The sequence below is a fragment of the Podarcis muralis genome, chromosome 1 (genome assembly GCF_964188315.1).
Source record: "Podarcis muralis chromosome 1, rPodMur119.hap1.1, whole genome shotgun sequence".
NCBI lineage: Eukaryota > Metazoa > Chordata > Lepidosauria > Squamata > Lacertidae > Podarcis > Podarcis muralis.
The window spans coordinates 81,944,041-81,967,264 of NC_135655.1; the positions used below are offsets into that span (position 1 = coordinate 81,944,041).

Below are 23,224 nucleotides of genomic sequence, written 5' to 3' on the forward strand. Positions count from 1 at the left end.
AGACTCCCTGGAAAAGACCCTGATGTTGGGAAAGGTTGAGGGCACAAGAAGAAGGGGACAACAGAGGAGGAGATGGTTGGATAGTGTTCTCGAAGCTACCAGCATGAGTTTGACCAAACTGCAGGAGGCAGTGGAAGGCAGGAGGGCCTGGCGTGCTCTGGTCCATGGGGTCGGACACGACTAAACAACTAAACAACTAAAAAACAACAACAACAACAATGCCGCCTTGATCATAATGGGAGAGAGGCTGTTCAGCCTTTTTCCCCCCTTACTGGCATTTGTCTACTCCAAATATCCTCCAGCCGCTATTCTCCTGCAGAGGAACACTCTTTCCTTCATAGGTGGGAGGACTGCTGGATGGGGCAGCAATTTTGAGTGGGCAAGCAGGAAGAAGGAAAAAGGTTAAACACCCTCTTCCATTCATCCTCTTAAACTCATAATGCTCTGGACTATTTTTCAGTAAAGATAAGAAATATACCATTGGGGGTGGGGGGTGGAATGCATCTGCTTGGTGCATCTTGTTTGGCTCTGAGTCCTGTGTCTTCAGCTAGTCAGGGACTCAGCAACTCAATTTCAATGTGTGATCACAACATTTCACCCAGGGATAGCCAGTGTGCTTTTCAGAGGTCATTAGACTGCGGCTCCCATCAGCATCAAGCATCATGGCCCAATGCTCAGGGATAGGGGGAGTTGTAGGGTAAATAAGGATATCCTAGATGTTTTTGAACCATGGTGGATATCCTCGTTTATCATTTGCCTTCGACTTATTGGCCAACTTTGATTTTCTCAATTGGGTCTTTCTGTAGAATCTCATATAGCCCAAAGCTTCCTGACTGGATTCCTGGAGATACTGGAGGTGCAATACTTAACATCAACATCATAGGCCCCCTGCACCTGGTGGAAGACAGTCTCTGTGCTGTTAGTATTAACAGTTGCCTCTTTTCACCAGTTTCATTAAGACTGTTCAGATATGCATTGAGCTAAGGGATCACCATTCTCTGTAGAGAGAGCACATGAGCCACCACACAGAAAGCAGCAGGCAGCACTCCTGATGACACAAACCAAAATCCAGCCACACGAGGACAGAGAATATGGGGATGTAGTGAAAGCAGAGGAAGGGTGCAGTATCCTAAGCGTGATTTCAGCTAAGAGGAAGCAGGGCTATAGTTAGCGTGGAAGACGTCAGCTCACAAGGGTTCTATTTCCAGCTGTGGTTCAGCATGTATATGCATGTGACCATGTTGCTTCTCAGGATGCAGGTGGCGCTGTGGTCTAAACCACAGAGCCTAGGGCTTGCCGATCAGAAGGTCGGCGGTTCAAGTCCCTGCGACGGGGTGAGCTCCCGTTGCTCGGTCCCTGCTCCTGCCCACCTAGCAGTTCGAAAGCACGTCAAAGTGCAAGTAGCTAAATAGGTAGCACTCCAGCGGGAAGGTAAACGGCATTTCCATGCGCTGCTCCGGTTCACCAGAAGCGGTTTAGTCATGCTTACCACATGACCTGGAAGCTGTATGCCGGCTCCCTTGGCCAATAAAGCGAGATGAGCGCCGCAACCCCAGAGTCGGCCACGACTGGACCTAATGGACAGGGGTCCCTTTACCTTTATGTTGCTACTCAAATCCATGTTCCTGAGAGCATGGTCATGGCAAAACTGTGCTCTAGGAAGGGAATGTGAGGCATGATTTGCTGACGGTGGTGTATGGTACTTAGGCACGGTGTCTGGAAGCACTGTGCTATCTATTGTTATGAGGAAGTAAGGTTTTTCAAGAAGTACATTTTTATTGTGTTTTCCCCCTATTAAACACTACACACTAAATGCAGACACATTTTGATATCGCATATAATTTGGCTCTGTTGTGATGACATGCAGAAGCTGCTTAGAAACAGTAGCTGGGCCTGGGGAATTCTATAAAAAAGATCAAATCAAATTGAGTGACCAGATAAATCTGTTATGCAAATGAAAGAATGAGCCTGAGAGCTAGTGACTGGTCCAAGGCATTTTGGTGTCTCAGGTGGAGATTCATCATAATTAAAAATAGAGCACAGTCCACCAATACGTTTTCCTGTTCAAATGAATGGGAATTGCAGAAGAGATGCAGTAGTGCTGCTTATATTGAATTGTACCCTGTGGGTTGGATCTGTCTCCCACTCTTAAAAGACAGGCAGATAATCTGCTACTTGAGCCCAAAGCCAAGCAAGCAATCTGTGCACCACACAGATTAGAGTCAATGCAGAGCTTGGCTAACTCAAGTTTGTGCTATTTGTCTACAGCTGCTGTATGAACAAGGCCTCTCGCTGAGAACCATGTTCCTCTTCATGTCTGCTTGCAGTGCCTGGCACTTGATCCGTACTTTTTTTCTGATGCCCCGCAGCCATATTCCATATCCACTGCCCCCAGGATATACATATGGGTAAGCTGCACTTGCCTCTACTTCAGTCTGATACACAGCTCTCTCCCCTGTGTGCCCTCGCTAAGATCCTGAGCCCCTTTCTACCTCCTTCCATTCCTTCCTTCCTTCCTTCCTTCTTCAAGCTCGCAAAGTGCTGCCTAAAACCCTGGTGGTGGTAGAAGAAAGAAGCTATCCCCAGTGGGTTCCATCCACTGTTATTTTTAAAAGACAGTTCTGCTTTCTGAATGCTTCTTCAGGCAGGCACAGTGCTCTGGGATTCGTATAGGGTTGCCAACTCTTCAGGGACCACTGTAACCATACTGCTTGATTGGCAGGTGATGTTTATATCCATGATGAGAAAAGCTTCATCTGTAGGCTTTCTTCACGTGCTGCTATTAAAGATAAAAGAGCAGTTTAACAACTTCTTCTGCCCAATCGATAAAGATAGGATTCACACCCTGCACAGTTTTTACTGTGGCTGTCTCCCAACATCACCATCCCAAGCTCCATTGGGGGGAAAAACACCAGTTTGGAGAGCAGCTCAGGTGCCATTTTGTAGCATCTTCAGAAAAGCCCTAATTAAACAGCATCTGCATGGCCTTCATTGAAAGGATGCAGGAAATATAGTCCAAAGTGAACCCATTGTTTCAGGATGCCTGCAGTTGAGGCAGGCATCCTTAAGACCCCAGACCTCTGCATGCTTAGTTGGAAATTTACATTGACATAAGGGCCAAACTACACAGCAAGCAAATGCATGTTGACTACAGCCCTTTTTGAAGCAGTAAAGCCGGGGGGGGGGGGGGTGATCCAGAGTAGAGAAGCATCTGATGGGAAGATGCTCAGCCTTTTTCCCACCTGCCCTTTTTCTGCCCCAAATTACCCCCTGGAGCAAATTCCCTCCCCTGTAGGGTTTTAAACACATATTCCCTCCCTCCTACCATTTCTATGCTCCTGATTGTTCTCCCTGGAAGCAGCATTGCTGCTTCGAAAAGGTTCACTGGGCTATAGTTAAACCTGTTTGCGTGCAATGTGTCATTTAGCCTTAAATCTCAGAGTTCTATGGAACTCACTCCCAAGTAGGTTTGTAGAGGACTCCCAGCCTAAACTGGTGAGCAGTGAACTGGTTTGGAATGAAACTTCCCATTTCTCACCACTATCAAATAAGAAAACTGAAGGAATGAAGAGAGAGAGGAATGTTGTTGGCTCAAACACATGGTGAAAGTATTTGCTGCAATAGAGATAAACTAACCTGAGGCTGAGTTCTCAGTTTCCTGTACTCCTTTTCTCTTATATGTTGAATCATCCATTTATAGTTTATGCATTTAATGGCAATTTCTATTTACTTGGCGTTATGATCAATGCCATTGTGATTTTGTACCTTTCTGTCATGGTGCATCATCTGAAAGAACGAATAAATTGTATTTGTACTGCCCTGTCTTTCTCACTTTGCACATGTGGAACTTGGGTTTTCATTCTTTGTATGGGAAATAAGTCCCCGGGATACCAGTCATATTAATTGTGTCTGCAGAGTGAGCTGTCACAAGAGGTCCCGTTCGTATCGCACCTATGAGGAGCAACGTAGCCCCAAAGTCCTGGATGAGAATGATGCAGAGGACTCGGATAATCTGCATGCTGACCCAGCACTCGAAGAAAATTCCACCAACAAAGGGCTTGTTGGCATAGGTAGGGACTGAGACCGGTTCCAAGGTTGGTGGTTAGAGATTCTAGCTGGGCCTTAATATTGGATGGGAATGTTGCATTTGGGAAAATATGTTTAAAAATAGAGTAAATCTGCTGCAAAGTAAGTGCAGTTTATGGGGTCTTGAGGGTGTCAGATATACCTTTCACTTGGCATTTGTTCCAAGAAGAGGTTCTGTGTGCATTTATGTGTTTCTGTAGTCAGGCTCATATACCTAATTTCTGACCATCAAATGTCTGAAAGTGCTGTGTTTAGCAGAGCCAGTGAGCAAGCGGGGATTCAATACCAGGGACCTCAAGAGTCAAGTCAGTTCCTTTAACCCTTCTTAATCCTACCCAGTGCCAGATTTACTAGAGCTATAGTTTAGGGCCCCACCCTCTTGGGCCCCCCCAAAAAAATTAAAGGAAAAAAACCTGGATGTACATTTCCAAAATATAATATAAAAAACAAATAAAATAAAACCTACATATAGCAACAGTGTTTTGTGTTGTGTAGGCTCCTATGATGTAAATAATGGGCCCCGCCTGCTATATAAAGGGCCCCATTACCTTCAGTAGCTTAGGGCCTCATCAAACCTAAATCCGGCCCTGATCCTATGCACCCACCCCTGCACTACTAGTAATTCACAGGCAGTCATCTATGCTCATCATTCCTGCTAGAGAATAAGACCTCAAGTCTTCTGAAGCATCACAGTCAGCTATTCCTTTTTGGGTGGGCAGGCAAGTAGGAAGAGTTAACTCATTTGTTTGCTCTTAGTGGTTTTCCCCAGGGCATGTGAATTAATGACTGGAAGATTTCAGCCATACTTAATCATGTTTATCCATAGCATCACTACTGACAAAATGTAAGTCCTATACCAGAACCGACTTTGCATGCCCATTTTTCACCCCTGGGTGAGAGATTCTCTAGGCCTCTGCATGGGGAGATAATTGCTTAGAAGCCCTCATAAAAACCAATGGATGTGTATTTGATTTGTGCCTAGAAAGGGCTCTCACTTTGGTATGACTGTCAGCAGTGAAATAGTAGCAAGGTACTGTGTGACATAAAGATCATTTCAGATTTTACACATGCCTCCTGTCCCCTCTTTTTGATTTATTTAGGAGATGCTGAGACTGCAGCAAACCTCAAGGCTCCAGCTGTTGTTTCCTTCTGGAGCTGTGTCTTCTCCAAACTGTTTTTTTGGCATCTGGTGTGGCTGTCGGTGATGCAGCTGCGCCACTATCTCTTCATTGGCACCCTCAACCCCATGCTGACACAGCTGGCTGAGGGAGACGCCACCCTTGGTAAGGAGAGTATTTGGAAAGGGGCAGGGAACCATCGGGTGGGGATTAAGAGGTTCTCTTGTTTGCAGAATAATCTCCCTCCCTTTGCTGTCACCCTCAGTATAAACTTTCAGGAGGAATTTTAAAACATTTCTGTCCACCCACACATTTGATAGCTGAAAAATACTGTTCTTGGGAAACTTTATTTTAATTTTTGACATTTTATTATGTTTTTATATGTGTTGGAAGCTGTCCAGAGTGGCTGGGGCAACCCAGCCAGATGGACGGGGTATAAATAATAAAATTATTGTTGTTGTTGTTGAAATTATTAGCTGTGAGGCTATGTGTCTATGTTTTTAAGTGTTTTTATTACTTTATTTTAAACTATGTTGTATTGATGCTGTTTCTTGCCCCCCTGGGCTCTTTTGGGAAAATTTAGCCCCAAATTTATGATATGTAAGAAACAAACAAAAATATGTGTGTGGAGATGGATGAGAGTTATTGGGTGAGATCCAACTAAGCCATAGCCATAGTAGACCCAGGGAAATCAGTGGACCTAAATCTATTGTTTGCAATGGGTTTATTCTAATTATGGCTGACATTGGGTCTTGCCCTTTGTCTTGGGGCAGGTAGACTAGAAGAGTGTAGAAGGGAAAAAACACACTATGAGAGATGTTTTGTAACTGGGATTAATAAATTGAATTATTGTGCACCTAAGGAAGGTTTCCATCGAAACCTGTTGGGCTTTTCTCTGTTCCATCAAAGTTCCATATACAGTATAGCCAACTTAAGTTCTGTCAGACCCTCCAAATATCCATATTTTCCAGGGACGTCACTGATTTAGAGAAGACGTCCCAGTTCCTGATTTGATCCCAGAATGCCCCACTTTTCCTTGGGATGTTCCTCTATTCATTGGAGAAATGTTGGAGAGTATGGAGTTACCTGACCCCCACAAGTTATCTGAAGGCAATCCTGTATGGAGAAGTTTTTTTAATGTTTATTTTTTATATGTTGGAAGCTGCCCAGAGTGGCTGGGGCAACCCAGTAAGAAGTGTGGGGTATAAATATTAAAATTACCAGTATGGAATGGGATGTCCCTATTTTCATCGGAGAAATGTCGGAGGGTATGTTATGTTTAAAGTAGAGCTCTTGAAATGAATGGACCTAAATTAGTTGTACTCATTCATTGCAATTAGTCTACGCTAAATATGACTTAATGGTGGATACAGCCCACATAATTTCAGTACAATTTTGAGGCATGCCTCCATTTTCAGTCTCTTGTGTTTGGTGCTGCTGACTCCCTTTTCTCTCACCATGAGAGGAAGGCCATCTTGTCTCAGCAGTGCTCTTGACTTCAGGAAAAAGCTGCTGAAATAGAATTAAAATGGTCTTGTAATGACTTAGCTAAATAGCTGTGCCAGGAGACTGCCCTGGCTAGGAGTTGAGGGGAAGCCCCTCCTGATGGTGATAGTCTTCCTATTGAGAAAGAAGAGGTAGTTCTTGAAATTTTTTTGCTTGGAACTACTGGAGAACTAGGGACATGGGTGGCGCTGTGGGTTAAACAACAGAGCCTAGGACTTGCTGATCAGAAGGTCGGCGGTTACGAATCCCCGCAACGGGGTGAGTTCCCGTTGCTTGGTCCCTGCTCCTGCCAACCTAGCAGTTTGAAAGCACGTCAAAGTGCAAGTAGATAAATAGGTACTGCTCTGGCGGGAAGGTAAACGGCGTTTCCGTGCGCTGCTCTAGTTTGCCAGAAGCGGCTTAGTCATGCTGGCACATGACCTGGAAGCTGTACGTCAGCTCCCTCGGCCAATAAAGCGAGATGAGCGCCGCAACCCCAGAGTCATCCACAGCTGGACCTAATGGTCAGGGGTCCCTTTACCTTTACTGGAGAACTAAGGGCTCCTGGCCTTTGATTCCTCCTACTCTCTTGCCATCATCTAATAATGGGTTACGTGTATGAAAATCTTGGCACATATTTGTGCTGACGGGAAGAGGGTTTTGTCATCCTTTTGTCTTAATTCTTTCTGTCAACAGTGAGCAGCTACACCAATGCTTTTGCCTTCACCCAGTTCTGTGGAGTCATCTGTGCTCCCTGGAACGGGCTTATCCTGGACCGTCACAAACGTGGACATAAAAAGGAAGGGAGTTCGCAAGGTACGTCCCATTGTGTGTGTTTTGCTTTCCTCATGAGACTGCCCATCAAGGATATTTGATGCCCCGAGGTCTCCTTTGGTCCTGCTCACCTCTGTCTGTATTCTCTGTTTCTAGGGGTGCCAGATTCCCTTGCGGACCTGCGCTCCTGTGTGCTGTCACTGGTCATCACAGTGCTGCAGTGCGTGGCCTTCTCAATTTGTGCCTCTATTCCGGTGCTGCCTGTGCAGTACGCCACGTTTATCCTGCAGGTTCTGAGCCGCTCCTTCCTCTACGGGGGCAATGCTGCCTTCTTAGCCATTGCGTAAGTAACTGGCCTCTCCGTGAAAAGAGGAAAGTGTGGTTTGGGAGGGATGGATTAGGGGCGGGGGAAAGAGAAAGGGAAGGATGAAAGCAGAAGGAAGTTTTGATACTCAGTGAATGGTACTTGGAGCCACTGAGAGGAACTGGTAGTAGTGCAGAATAACAATCAATTACAGAAAATTGTTCACTGAAATCCTTTCCCCCTCTCTACCAGCTCCTCTGGTTTTGAATTTTTTAGCAGAAACAGAAACAGAGGCTGTTCAAGATTCTCCCCACACGCAAGAGGGCTAAAAATATCAATTTATACTAATAATAAATGGCTGCAGTTCTCAGAATCTTGCTTTAGGAGCAGCTTCCACAGTTCATAGCACAATTTATGTCTTCTGGGTTTGTAGAACCCTGCTGAGAGACCTTTCTAGAGCTTGTTTCTGTCAGACGCAAGAGACTGGACAAGATGAACTATTTATCTGGCATTTTAATGTTTTGCAGTTATGCTATGATGGCAGTGTATGAGAAGTGACTGTTGCACTTGGCTTAAAATACTAAAGAAAGCAGATATGAGGAAAGGGCTTAGTATGAGTGCTAAATCTGCTGGTTGTTTTCATTTTAAGCTAGTCATTGAGGAGGCAGGCCACATGTTAGCATGGAATTTTCCTTCAGTGGATTTAATGAAAAGCCCTTTGTTGCAGTGTGGGTCCAGACCCTCCAAGTGTCCCTATTTTCCAGGGATGTCCTTGATTTAGTGAAGCCATCCCAGTTTCTGATTTGAAACTGGAATGTCCCACTTTTCCTTACGATTTCCCTTTTTTAATTGAAGAAATGTTGGAGGGTATGGCGTTATCTGCCCCCTGAGACGTCTGAAGCCAATCCTGTATAGGGACACTTTTTAAATGTTTAATGTTTTATTATGTCTTTACATATGTTGGAAGCAGGGGCATAGGAAGGGGGTGGGTGGGAGCGGACCACCCCGGGTGCCCTCACTGGGGGGGGGGGGTGGCATTCGGTGCACTGCCCGCAACTCCCAAGCCTACCTTGAGCCATCGGGGTAAGCGGGGGGAGCTGTGCCGCTTTGCCAGTGGCATTCCCCCCTTCCCCCTTTGTTTTGACAGCTTGGGGGAGGCTTGGGAGTCGCAGACGGGTGGCGCGCCAAATGTCCGTCATGAGTGGCTCACTCCACCCCCTTTGAGGGCACCATCCGCACCATGCGCCCCTCGGGAGCATGCTCTGCCGCTGGTTGGAAGCTGCCTAGAGTGGCTGGGGCAACCCAGTTAGATGTGTGGGGTACAAAATTATCATTATGGAATGGGACATCCCTATTTTCATTGGAGAAATGTTGGAGGGTATGTGGGTGCCATGAAATAGTGATGCAGATGCTGTAAACAAATGTCCCGCCCTGTTCCTTGACCATATGAGGGATGCAGGTCTGATGTCCTTCCTCCTGATGAGGAAGGAAAGGAACATGGAAGTCAAAAAGGAAAGAAATTAAAATATAGAAGGATGGGAGGTGGAGAAGCAGCACATAGTGACAAGTCACTGTGAGGAGGATAGTCCGCTTAGACATGCCGTGTCACAATTTCCATGTCCTTCTTCCTCCCCTCCCCCACTCTGTCTTGGCAGCTTCCCCTTGGAACACTTTGGGAAACTCTACGGCCTGGTGATGGGGCTCTCAGCCGTGGTGTCTCTCCTTCAATACCCCTGCTTCTCGCTCATCAGGGGCCCACTCAACGGGGATCCCTTTTATGTGAGTGTTTTGTGCCCTAATGAGTCTGTTTCACCACGTGAGAGTCAGTACTCCAAATGGGGATCTCTACTTCTTTGAGGAACAGTGTTGTATTGCAGATGGTAGTGAACATGGAGCTAGGAGACCTGATGTACTACTCTGTTGACCAGGCAAAAGGCCAGGCCCCATGTATTGCAATATATATCTGGGCCTGAGTGTGTCCTGCTCTTCAGGGCGAAGTCTGTTAGTCCAAGTCGAGTTTAAATGGGCAGGGGACCTGGACAGCAAATTCAGCATACAGGGCACCTGGTCTGTTGTCCCAAGTAGGACTAGATATATTGCATTTTTTATTTGAAATAGTCATTTTTTGAATTTGCACGTATAGTTATAAATTAGCATATGGAAATATGCAAGTCTCTGTCCTCATTTGTCCTTTGGGTGGGGAGTGGTGCTGATGCATTTCCTCTTTTTTGGTGCTGCATAAGTGGCTGCCATAGGCCTGGCTGATTCAAAGCCTTCATTCTGCCTGCCAGTTGCATACACCTATTCCCTTCTGCCTCTATGCAGAGCAGGCATAGAGACCCAGGTAGCTCTCTGGGCTAGGTGCCAGCCTCAGACACTTCACATTTCCCAGAGCCCCCCAGAAAGGAACATTTTTAGAAGCAGCCGTCTGCATATTAATAGTGCATCTCTTTTTTCCAGGTGAATATTGGTCTTGTAGTCCTAATGTTTCTGGCTTTGGTCAACCCAGTGATGGTGTGGTTGGAGTGCAAGCGGCGGCAGAATGAACATAACATCGCAGGCTCCCCAGCCTTAACTGCAGGCAAGAAGGAAGGCCTGGAGTCTTCTATCTGAGCCCTTCACTGTGTAGACTTTGCGAACCTCTCCTATCAAAAGGGAACCTTAAGAAGATTTGAAAAGGGAACTGAGGAAGAAGCCTCCTCTCTCTCTGAGCTTCATTCCCAGCAAAATCTGGTCACAGTCCAACACAGTCAGGTGTGCTTAAGTCCCTTGAAACAAATGGACTTAAACATATCTGTGATACCAAACCACAGTTTATTGTTCCCTCTCTCTAGAGTGTTATTTTTCTAGGAATCAAACCTATATTGTATCCTCCTAGTGTGGGAATTTAGGTTGTATTTCACTTACATTTATTTTGTTTATTAACAGAGCTATATTTTTGTGAATCATACAAACGAGCCAGTATTAGAGCAGGTACCAAGTTAGGATGTTTAATATGTCAGAAAATGCAACTCTTTAAAGTGGAAGACTTAACATTTTTGTCTCCCATTAAGTTTTTGAATTAGTTGAAAAACAGTCTACCCTCATTGTTTTGAATTATTAAATAGATATATTTGATCTTGGTTTTTAAGAACCAAAGTCCATTACACAGCTTGGGAGATATTCCTTCAAAAAAAAATTTTTTTTTTTTTAGTCGTGGAATGAAAAAAACCAACACCCTATGCCATTTGAATACTTCAATAAAGCTTGTCTTTTTTTATATAAAAAAAATCAATTGTGGAAAGATGCACTAGTTTCAGGCATTGTGTTGTAGTTAAGAAGTCCAGTATTAAATTAAATTCAGAAGGGAACCCAACTGTAATGAAAGTTCATAAATACTGTAGAATAGCAGAAGAATAAGAAACCTGATGTTCCGCATCAATTTCTCTCTCTCTCTCTCTCTCTCTCTCTCTCTCTCTCTCTCTCACACACACACACACACACACACACACACACACACTGGTGCACAGCTCTTCCCATCACAGATAAACTCTTCTTTCAAGGTACAGCAAGAAAGTGTAGTGACTTGTTGGGTACTATAACTGTATCAATTATAGCATTGACTACAACAGCAGGTTTTGTTGTGTTGCCAGACCATCCCTTGGGGGTGGGGTCATTTCACCAGCCAACCTTAGAAGGCGCTCTAGCCTCCTCCTTTCTTTGTGGTTCCTGACAGGATGCCTAGGAACCACATGTTCCTTGCCTTGGGTTCCATGGCAGGAAAAAAGATGAGATGCAAATTTAAAGGAATAAACAGATGACCGGTGCTGTCTCAAAATAAGTAAGACACCTGTATAGAGAGGCTTGTGGCAGGAGGGGGAATCTGAATCCAAGACAGGGCAGGAGATGGATGGGGCTGATGGACCTGTAGGATTGTGAGCCTGGAAGCTTATCTTTTTACCACAAATTCATACTGTGTTCTTCTGACTTGAATAGCTTCAATAAGACACAAAGCCAATGGTTTGTTGTTGTTTTTAAAAAAGTTAAGCTTGTTGAGACGGCTTATATGCTGCTGGTTCTTTCTGTCAAACACATACTGACGTCTATGCTTATATTCAAAGTTTACTTAAGTTGAAGGCTGCATGAAATAGTGATGCTCTTACTCCCTGCTGAAGAGAGATTTCCAAAGTAGTGTTTCATGCAGCAGTTTTAACACTTCTAGAAGCTTTTGCAAAACAAGAACATTTCCTCAAAAGCCCGGGACTTATCAATTCTGCCAGTCATAGATGCTGGATGGGGGGGGCTGGGTGCTCAAGCCCCCACAACATTCCCCATGAAGGGGCCGGGCACCCACAAATTTCTGCACTGGAGCCACGCACCACAGGGGAGCATGTGTCTGATGTCAGCACGCCCGCTGTGGCGCAGGCCCCCTTGGGCCTACCTGCAGCCATGCTGGGTCCCATCAGGCCCTCCAGAGGCTGCGACAGGCCCCGTCAGGCCTACTCCTGCTGCATGACATCTTCCACATGCGCCAGACACCCACAAATTTGGGCAGAATCCGGGGCACCGGCTGCCAATAGCAGTTTCTTATGACTGCCCGGAAAGAGATTTCTGTGGCTTTGCTGCTACAGGCAGGTTAACATGGGATGTTTGTGTTTCTGGCTCAAGCACCAGCTGACTGTTCACGAATATTCTCAGTCATTATTCTTTGAGCTGATGCTTGTCTTCTGCAAGCTCATCTACGTATAAGCTTGCACCAGCAACATGGGAAGGTATTCATCATCTCCTGTGTCATCGTGTTGTGCCCTAAGTTAAGGGGGCCATTTGTGCCATCTGAAGTCTCTGCCTGTGTTCCTGCCTCTCATAAAGGCAGAAGCTAGTGCCTGTGAGTCAGGCAGCCTGAAGGATTCTAGAATACAAAAGAAAGTGCTGATTCCAGCAGGGCCTACCCCTCTCAAACAGGTGATTAGCAGAGTCAAAGGAGACAGCACCCCACCGACCATTTTTCCATCGCTCTATGTGACAGTCCAATCTGGTACTGAGAGTTGCATGTGCAGCCTTGATTATGACATTCAGTGATCAAATGCGAACGACAGTGCATGCATGACAGTTTCCAATCCAGCAGAAGGACACGCATATTGCTCTCACTTGATCAAGCTATGAACCTTCCAAAAGAATTTACATCATAAATCCACGTTACACCTGCCAGATGACCATCCTTTCCTGGGCGGAGTGTTTGCTACCAGTATGAGAAGATGAGCGGATGTTTCCTGGGGGAGGCAAACAGTTGGGGGGGTGTTCTTCCTGAAAGGGTAGATCACCTGCGATTGGGGTCAGTGCTTGGCAACAGCGAGGCTGGAGTGGTGGGGAAGCACTTGCCAATTTTGAATGTGGGGTAGATCGAGCTACAAGTTTAGTGGGCTGAAAGTAGCAGGAGAGGCTCCAGTGGTCCAAGCTGTTGCTTTGGAGAAGTGTCTTAGCTCTATCATAGAGCATCTGATTTGCACGTTGAAGGTTCAATTTCCAGGTAGGGCAGGGAGAGATTCACGTCTGGAAAAATTCAGAAAGCTACTGCAAAGCAATGAAGACAGTAATGGACTAGATGGACCCCAGTGATCTAGCTGGGTATAAGGCAGCTTTTAATGTTCCTTTGGGGAACCTGATATAGGATTAGGAGCTGTGGTGTCTGCTGCAGGGGCCCACTTTCTTCCACTGGACCCTGCTTCTACATTTGAAAATGGAACCAATATTAGACATCGTAAGTCTCTGGTTCTCTCTCATCCAAGGGCTGTATTGTCTCCACTGCTCTTGGAGTAGGGAGTACCTATCAGCGTTGTCACAGAATGCAAAACAAACAAACCCACCACTATTTACAGCACATCCATGTTTTCTTGCCTCATAGATTACGCATGCATTTTTATTTTTATTCAGAAACTTCCATCACTTTGCCCAAAAGTCCTGGCCATTTGGTAGGCGAAGGAGTGGTCAAAGCTCCCTAACCACCACCCTCTCACGGGACCTTTGTGTTGGTCCATGTGACAGTGTTTTAAACTTCTCCAACTCTGCATAAAATACTGTCACATGGATCAACACAAAGGTCATGTGAGAAAACTTCTCCATCTCTCATAATACTAGAACTCAGCCATCCAGTAAGTTAAATATTGGAAGAAACAAAAGGAAGAACTTCTCCATTCTGCACAGTTGAAGTATGACATTTACTCTCACTAGATGTAATGATGGTACCAAGTTGAATGGCTTTAAAAGAGGGTGAGTGTTATCAATGGCTGCTAGCCATCATGGCTCTGTCCAGCCTCCACTGGCTGCCCCTGTATTCCTGTTGGTGGAATTCCCAAGTGGGGAGAGGACTGCTACACGCAAGTCCTGCATGTGTGCTTCCCACAGGTATTTGTGACAAGGATGCTGGTCTAGTTGTGACTTTAGGTGTTCTTATGTAATGTCACCACATGGTACAGCTCAGCTCATGAGGTGGAGATTTTATGCTGCTGTCGTGCCACCCCATAGTGAATCTGAGATTCATGGATTCAGTGTGAAAAGCAGTTTTCCAATGGTACATTTTCCAGTTCTACTGGAACTCTTAAGAGTTTTTTGGGATGACCATCCCACACCCACTTTTAATGCACTGGTGTTGGTGACCCAGGAATCTCCTTTTCTTTAACACTTTTTGTTGTGGCTATTTTCTCAAGGAAGAGGTGAGAGGGGATATGAGTCTTTGACAAGTTAAGACTCACAAGCTTCCCTGGGAGAGGTGGGCCATGATGTGAAACTGAGGAAAAAACAGAGAGGGGGAGAGAGAGAAATGGGAAGCACACAGTAAACTGAGACCAACCAACCAGTTCCCTCAACCCCAGTGGTGTGATGTGACAGAAGGATCCAAAGTGAAGGGCTGTTATGTGGGGCAGCACCCATGACAGCAGAGCAATGTAGGAAATTTGTTAATGTCCTCTTCACATGTCTGTCTGTTAGAGTCCAATTGAGAAGGTGCCTGAATCAGTTGACTGTTTCTCCTCACAACGACGTCCCAGGGTCTGGTTGTTCTGGTAAATGGGGCTTCCAGAAGTGTCTGGATGCAACACTTTCTCTGACACCTGGGTGCGGAGAGAGACAGAAAGCTGTTACCTTTGTAGAGGAATCATTATTATTCCTATTTATTACCTCTATATCATACTTTTCCTCTAAGGAGCTCAGGGTGGCATACATGGTTCTCTCCACAACAACCCAGAGAGGTTAAGTTAGGCCAAGACACAGTAACTTGCCCAAAGTTACCTAATGAGCTTCATTGCCAAGTGGGGATTTGATCCTGGGTCTCCTAGGGCCTAGCCCAACACTCGAACCCCTGCCCCACACTAGCTTGCACAATTCTGAACATTTCTTCTCAAGCTCTACTCTGCAGACTGTGACTTAGCTCCTTGTGACAGGGCAAGAGCAGGGAAGAAGTGAAGAGGCTGCAGTGTTCTAACTGTGCACCAGCACACTTGCTCATTTACACTGAGTCGTGGTTTGGTTCAGTGCTACGTGTGAACAAGGCTGGGGGCGGAGGTAAAAAGGGGAGTAGAGGGGAGTTTTCCCCATAGCGAGCAGAGTCTACTATAATTGATCTTCAGCTGGTGGGCCAAGATGCACTGCTAGGTCATCATTTGACATAAGATGGGTTACAACAGCAGCACTACAACCATAAGAGGGTCCTGGTCTGAAAAGGCTGAGGTCTACTGGCATGGGGGTACTTTTGCTGGCAATGAACTTAACTGTGTACTGTAGAGACCCACCTCTTCAAATTTCTTGGCCTTGTACTGATCTGCTCCCTTCAGGAAGTTGAGGAGAATAATGTCACACAAGACTGTCCCCTGAAGTGAGAAGAGAAGAGGTGAGATGGCCTCTCACAGGAGAAGTGGCCAGGCAAAATGGTACAGCAGAAGAAGCAACTCTGGGCATAACTGACTGACTGGTGCATTAATCAACATTTTCAGATTAGAAAAAGCTTCCTGTCCAAAAGGAAGCTCAAATCCTTGATCCTCTGGAGCTTCCTAAAACCCAGCACTTTCCACTCTCCTCCCCAGTCGGTGAATCCATACGGACATAAAGAGAGGCTGGTGGATCAGGCCCATGGCCTATCTAGTCCAACATCCTGCTCTCACAGTGGCCAGCCAAATGCCTGTGGGAAGTTTGCAAGCAGGAAGGAAGGACAAGAGCACTCTGGCTGTCCAGAAGGAAATGTAGCTCTTGGGCTGAAAAAGTGTCCACACTGCTCTAGGGACCCTTGTCCTAATCGGGTGTGTTCTGAGAACTAAAACCCATGAATGATGAAATCCAACCAGTTCTTTGGACTAAACAATGAAAGGAGAGAAGACATGACGAAACCTTGGGCAATCCAAAATGCTTACCACCCCAACAGACGTGAAGGCTGCCACTGTGTTGATGAGGGTTGGGATGATGTTGAATTTCCCAGCCTGAGGGAACACAAGGCAAAGTTAGCATCCACCAACAGCATACAAATCAATATGGCTAACCTGATCCAAAACACCCACCCACCTCACTCACACACGAAAACAAAGATCACCACAGCCAATCACAAGCAAACAATCACACCCTAGGCCAACCCCAACCTCTCTCACCACCAAAGGAACACAAGTGAACAACACAAGCACGCTGACACCAAACTCTACACACATTAAACATAATAGAAACACCGCCACCCAATCCCACCCTTATCCATCTTCCCTCTCTCCACCCCCCTTTCTCTTTTCTCTCCTTTTTTTATTTTTATTTTTATTTTCTTCTCCCCCTAATGCCTCAACAAATGAAACGGATTTGTAAAAATGTTACATGGGGAAAAATATATATGAGGCACTACACTTCTGTAAAACAAGAAAATCCTTAATAAAATATTAAAAAAAAAAAAAAAAAAAGTTAGCATACCAAATGCGGTTCTCCTTGAAGAATCAGAGGATTGGAATAAATGTCAGCGAACTGTGATACCACCTAAATGGCTCCTCCTCCAGTTGTGAAAGGCGTTCTTGGGCTATTCATGAAAGCAGCTCTACCTTAGCTTGCAGCTCTCTGTAGAAGGGCCGCAATCATGGATGCCACTGTCATCTTAATCATTCCAGGTTACCATCTTGGCCATGGCCACTGGTGTCACTTTGATGGTCAAGAATCCACAGTTCCACAATAATAATTCAATATGGAATTATTGATTAATTAACATACTACAGATGAATGGGTAACCAGCAGCATCTGAACACATTTGTGAAAAGGTGAGTTTTATTTGTGATGTTTTGAAGGAATAATTTTTGAATGTATGCATATCCTTCGAGATCCTAACATTATCACTTCTTATTTACTTTAGAGATTCTTTTCTGTTAGCACTGTTTTAGTTTAGTTTATGTTTCGTTGATATAGAATTCATTAAAAACGCCCCCCCTGCCCCAAAGCTGCTCTTCTGATTTCAACTAACTTGGGCTGTGATCCTAACTCCACTTAAGGTAAAGGGACCCCTTACCATTAGGTCCAGGACGACTCTGGGGTTGCGGAGCTCATCTCGCTATATTGGCCGAGAGGGCCAGCATACAGCTTCCGGGTCATGTGGCCAGCATGACTAAGCCACTTCTGGTGAAACCAGAGCAGCACACGGAAACACCGTTTACCTTTCCGCAGGAGCGGTACCTATTTATCTGCTTGCACTTTGACGTGCTTTCGAACTGCTAGTAAATCCCACTGAATTCAATAGTGTTTACTTCTGAATAGACATGGTCAGGACTGCAGCTTCAGTCTGGATCAACCTGATTACTTTCATTAAAATACTGTAGCTGAAATCTTACAATTGGACACCTGGAAGTACATTCCCTTGAATTTTATGAGGCTCATCAGGATAGACATGTATAGGATTGTGCTAAAAGTACCCCTTGCAAGACATATTGCCTTTGTAAATGCATAAGGACCTGGGCTTTTAACTCCCTGGGCATTAGTTAAGATTTAACTCTCTCCCACCATATCCCATCAGGCCTCTGCCTAGCCATTGCTTTCTGTTCGCGCAGTTGCCCTGTTCCACTCACATTCCCGTATACCAGAACATCAAAGCGAATGCCAAAGGCTTTCATGAGGGTGCGGAACTCTGTGCCGTTCTCTTGCTTGTAGTATTTGGCATATCTGTGGGCGAGGGAAAGGGACACACACAGGTCCATGGGTCTGTTTAGGCTGACAGCAAACACATAATTGCATGTACATACACATCCATGCAAGGTAAACATAACAGTGAGGTGCCATTGGATGGTTGTAACAGTAGAAGAGGAGAGTCGGAAGGCTGTGAACCTGCAATAGAATGCTTGCCAGCTAGCAGCTAGAAGGCACTAAGGCTGTTACTTGCATACTGCGGGTTGTGTCCAACAGAGCCATCCTGTTCACACAAGGACTTCCCTTCCCTCTCCACTTCCCATGTGCTCTAGAAGGTTAAGGGGACAGAATGGGTGGGTGTACAGGGAGAGGGAGGAGAAGTTCTGTTGCACAAGCAAAAGTCTTTGGGGAAATGGGCAACTTCGTTGGATAGAACCCTGAGTGCCTCAACACACCAGTACATAGTTACAAAACTTCCTATCACACCATGAGAAATAAATGAAACAGTTAAAGGTGCTGGGACCCCAAAATACACAGGAAGCTGTTTCAAAATGAGCTACACTAATAATTCGCTAGCTCAATGCCTTCTACTCCATTGGTCTGCTGTGGGTGTGTCAGGAAACACTGCTATCTCACAGCCTGATCTGAGATGGGCTGCAACAGTGGCACAACTATCATACAAAATATGTGGTAAAAAGGATAAGAAATGGGTGTCAAATGCAAGACTGGGTTAAAGGTGGGTCCCAGGTCTCAAAATATTGATGACTGTTGGTCTATTCTGACTGACAGAAGCACTTCAAATTCGCAAACAGATTTTTCTTTCTTTCACCTATCTGATAATTCACCTAGAAATAGCAAGCATTGAACCAGGCACCTTCTGCATGCAAATGGTGCCCTCTGCTACTGAACTGCCATTCTTCCCCTTTGTTCTCTCTGTGTGGCTGGCAGAGTAAGGACACCTGCATTTATGTACAGAGCAGATGTGTCTTATGTGTGAGACGAGTTCTGCAGCTGAAAAGTCATATATAATGAGGGCTGCCTCTGGTGTATCTGCACAGGGGGGAAAGCAGGGGGAAGATGTGTGGGTGGGCGCGAAAGTGCACAGGACAGCATGTTCACAAGCCACAGCAAGGGTGAGAATGTGGGGAGGAATCTTAAATTACAAAGTCATTGCAACAGGGGAAGGGATTCCGAGTATTGGTTTTGATTGAGGACTGAAAAGCTCCGCACTTACCTGAAATTGTATCCATTAGAGACTTTGTTCTTTTCAGAGACACCATCAAGCCGGTTGAATGAATAGCTGGGGACGCAGCGATCCCAAGAATGGTCCAGGTCACACACCCATCCGATCTTGATCCCTATTATCCCACCCTGTGCGGAAAAACACACCCTCAGGCAAAATCTCCCTACAAGCGAGCAGGGAGTTTCTGGCCACTAAGCAGGGACAAGGAACTTCACAGACACAGAGCCAGTTCTAAAGGCATGTGGCCCAAGATCACATCATACTAATTAAATTATGCTTTTGTGGTCTTTAATTATTTTATTGTGCAAATTAGGGTCACTAAAATACAGTGGTACATCGGTTTCCGAATGTCTTTGTTGACAAACATTTTGGTTTTTGAATGCCCCTTGGAAGTCGAACATGCCACGCGGCTTCCGTACTGAGTTTTCCATATTGTGTTTACTGTATTAAGGCTTCCGTATTGAGTTTTTGGTTTTCGAACGTTTCAGAATTCAAATGGTCTTCCGGAACGTATTAAGTTCGAAAACCAAGGTACCACTGTATAGTACAAGGATGGGTTCCCCCCACCACCACCTTTTTAATTCATGCTTACACATGGTGTGAGGGGTTCTAATCCTGGCTACCAATGGATTGTGAATGAGTGATAGCTATTCTGGATCCATTAGGATGATAGGAATCTGCTTTACACAGAGACAGAGACCATCAGTAATGGAATTGAGACAGCTTGTAACTGTAAGTGTGAAGGTTTGCCTGTTATGGTCACACACAGACCCTTGTTGAGGAAAAGTAGCAAATGATTTTATTATGGGAAGCACATAACTTGGGTAGGGTAGAGGTTCTAGTTTTAAGCTAACTAGGCTGGAGAAATAATATGCTTGCTTCTTTTGTTGACCTCTCATCTCAAGGTCCAAAAGAGGAGAGGGAGAGGGAGGCGAAAGTTAGAGAGGATGCAGCTTAAGGATATCAGTCTTAATACCAAAAGATAGAGAAGTCAGCGTAGAGATCAAAGGTACAGAGCTAGAGTAAGCAACCTTCAGATTCCTGCACTATCTGTTCTAACTCCCTCTTGCTGTAAGCTGAGTTGCACCCAAGCTTCCAGAAAGTGGCCCATCAAGTTCAATATTGTCCGTACTGAGTGGCAACAGCTCTCCAGGATTTCAGAGCTCTAGTTGGAGGGGCTGAGGAGCGGCATCTCCAAAGTACAGGGGTGTAATCTTATGAACATCACCATAAAGGTATCCACCCTAACCCCATGCCTGTGGCCCCTGCTATCTCTGTTTGCAAATGCTTTCATCCTGGTACCACTGTTGCACCATTTATTTCAATGGTTGTGATGTACATTTATATCCCTGCTCTGATCGCTAAGGAGATCAGAGCTGTACTTTAGAATTTCAGCAACCTTGCAAGGTAGGACAGACTGTGTATCAGTGAGTTTGCAAGGCCACTGAGAAAGCATCGTAGCTGAGGGGGAGATTCAGGTCAGAAACTAGGCTTCCAATGCTCAAAACTGCAATCCTGGCCATTACCCCACAGCAGCCACAGAGCACCCATCCTAGTGTTTCGTATTGGCAGCAGTAATACTCACTGTGTCAGCCAATTGGGCAAAGTCTTGCCCAGCAAATTTCACTATATCCCCAAGGCGCAGGATGGGGCAGAATGGTTGCTCCACCGGGTTGAAGCGGCATCTCTTGATATCTTCAGCTGTGAGGTTGGGTAGGAGGTTTCCCCTGGGAAGGAGGCAAAGCAAGTCAGACTGAGACGAGAACTGCTGAGCCCCAAATGAAGAGAGTGAGGAAAGTCAGAGGCAAGAAAAGTCAGGGCTTGATGGTGCAATGCAACTCGGTCTGAGGAGCCTGCCCTACTGCTCCCTTCACCTAGAAGTAACTGGAGGTGACGATAGAGCCACAGCCATCACAGGGTGAAAGAGACCGGCCAGAAGAACTGCAACGTTTGTTAGGGGATGTGTGAGCTGCTCTCTGAACCTTCCCAGTCTACTTCTGCGGCACAACTTGCTTGACAATGAAACAGCGAGCCCTGACTCTCCCCAGTGGCCAAGGGGAATGCAGAGTCTATATGGATTGCTTTGAGGTTTCACCTTACAATCAATAAATGCTAAATATATAAATTTTATGAAATAAAATAAATAAAAATAACTTGCTTGGAGACATTATGAGGGAGAGAGGTCATTATAGGGGTCTCTCTCTCTCTCTTTCTCCACAGATGCTTGCTGGCACAATTCACATTCTTACTGTTCGCAAAAAAAAAAAAACCCCAAACCTGAATCTCTAGGGAGGAAAGCATAATATTGGTGTGGAGGAGCCTGCTTTGCTGACATGCAACCTGCACCCACTACACTGCACATTAGCCATGCCCTCCAGGTGTTCCAGACTACAATTCCCATCACCTGGTGGCCACCAGATTTGGGAATCTGCATCAGACTGTGCTTGACAGAGATGACATACAGGGACGCGGACTTATAAAAAATATTGGGGGGGCCCGGGAAAGCTCATGAATAATAAATAAGCTCATGAATATGCAAATAAAGTGGCGCCGCCTCCTCGTGAGCGAATAGGGGAGAGCGTGCTGCGCCTATTAATCAGCTCCAAAGGAAATTGGGTGGAGCTTTTGCTCGGGAGGGAGGGCAGGAGGCATGCAGCCCGCCCCTCCCTGTGCATTTTGGGCTGGGGGAGGGGCGGCGATGGCGCTCTGCTGGAGGGGTGCCGGAGATTATTGGGGGGGCGGAGCCCCCCCAAACGAATTTTTGAGGGGGCTCGGGCCCCCTCAAGCCCCATGGAGTCGGCGCCTATGATGACATACTCAACCAAATGCCATTGAGTGGCTATGCCTATGCTGCAGATAGGGAACTGGTGTTGTTGGGATACAGTACCCTTCATTTCTGACTACTGGGCATGCTGACTGGGGCTGATGGGAGCTGGAGTCCAAAAGTATTGGTGCGGGTGGGGAGAGAGCCGCACAGTTCCCTGTCCCTGCCCTATGCTGCAGACTGGTTTGATGGCCCAGGAGGCCTGTTGCAGCCCAGCCACTGTCAGTCTGTGCCACCACCTCCCACCCTTTGCACGGAGCCCGCCTGCAACTGCCAGAGAACACAATTCCAGCGGGATGAGGAAAACCTCTGGCCAAGGGAAATTTCCAGAGGGCAGCTTTCAGACCAAGTGTATCGGGAGCCACATTCCTGAATGCCATCCCCACTCAGGTTTATAGGCTGGAGCCCATTTACTCACTTTTCAAAATTGAACAGGGGGAAACGGATGCTGTTCTTAATGAAGAGGGTGAAGTTTTCTGCTTCTAGCATGACAGGTCTGCAGGGAGAAAAGTAAAGGAAATTGATTATTTGGAACAGGCTTAGGCAAAGCCTTAGGCAAAGTGAGGGGACTGCCTCAAGTGGCAAATGTCTCCTGGCTATTCCTCCTAAGCCCTGCTAGCCATTTCCCTCTGTTGGAGGACAAGGGCTGTCTGTGCTTTCAGTGGGGCATGTCCTGACCTCCTGAAGAAAATTGCTGCCTCAGATGTTGTGAAGGATATGACCACATCACCACCTTTTAATCAAATGAAATAACCAGGTGAAATAAGATGAAATAACTCCTTCCTTGGAGGTTTTTAAGCAGAGATTGGGTGGCCAGCTGTCATGGACGCTTGAGCTGAGTTTCCCCGCATTGCAGGGGGTTGGACTAGATGACCCTTGGGACTCCTTCCTAATCTACAATTCTATGATTCCATGATCTCTGATAGTGGCAATATAGTTCATGTTGAGGTTTCAGGTTTCCGTGCCATATGTTTTTTTTTTAAATTGCCGTATATGGGGGATTTCCTCATTTTAAATCAGGAACAAGCCTATACTTGTCTGTGAGGCACTAAGACATTTCATGCATCCACCAGTTGGGGCCTGGTTATGATGCTCAAGTCACCTGAAGCTGGAAGTCTTAAGAAGGCACTGAATCAGTACTGGGATAACTGTCAAAGAACCATCCTGTACTTCCAGGTCAGATTAAAATGAATGGAAAAGCTAAGCCACCACCTACGCAAGGACATTTTTGGCCTCAAGAAATATTTGACTACAGGCAAGAGTTGGCGGGTCTGCTGGGCATT

At 45.8% G+C, this 23,224-nt stretch overlaps 2 protein-coding genes across 12 annotated transcripts in view; one reads left to right on the forward strand and one right to left on the reverse strand.

Moving 5' to 3' along the window:
• Positions 1-11,054, forward strand: part of SLC43A3 (solute carrier family 43 member 3) — a 42,406-nt gene extending 31,352 nt beyond the window's left edge. For all 9 annotated transcript variants that reach the window (XM_028738649.2, XM_077933104.1, XM_028738667.2 and 6 more), the window contains 7 exons: positions 2,269-2,408; positions 3,916-4,070; positions 5,187-5,369; positions 7,386-7,505; positions 7,620-7,806; positions 9,423-9,546; positions 10,228-11,054. In XM_028738649.2, coding sequence (XP_028594482.2) covers positions 2,269-2,408; positions 3,916-4,070; positions 5,187-5,369; positions 7,386-7,505; positions 7,620-7,806; positions 9,423-9,546; positions 10,228-10,380 — 1,062 coding nt within the window. In that variant the 3' untranslated portion in view covers positions 10,381-11,054. The remainder of the gene's footprint in view (positions 1-2,268; positions 2,409-3,915; positions 4,071-5,186; positions 5,370-7,385; positions 7,506-7,619; positions 7,807-9,422; positions 9,547-10,227) is intronic.
• A 2,310-nt stretch (positions 11,055-13,364) lies between these two features.
• The window catches only part of P2RX3 (purinergic receptor P2X 3), a 31,067-nt gene continuing 21,207 nt past the window's right edge, over positions 13,365-23,224 (reverse strand). For all 3 annotated transcript variants that reach the window (XM_028738690.2, XM_028738699.2, XM_028738708.2), the window contains 7 exons: positions 22,360-22,437; positions 20,703-20,844; positions 19,109-19,245; positions 17,817-17,910; positions 16,146-16,211; positions 15,531-15,608; positions 13,365-14,852 (listed from right to left, as the gene is read on the reverse strand). In XM_028738690.2, coding sequence (XP_028594523.1) covers positions 14,727-14,852; positions 15,531-15,608; positions 16,146-16,211; positions 17,817-17,910; positions 19,109-19,245; positions 20,703-20,844; positions 22,360-22,437 — 721 coding nt within the window. In that variant the 3' untranslated portion in view covers positions 13,365-14,726. The remainder of the gene's footprint in view (positions 14,853-15,530; positions 15,609-16,145; positions 16,212-17,816; positions 17,911-19,108; positions 19,246-20,702; positions 20,845-22,359; positions 22,438-23,224) is intronic.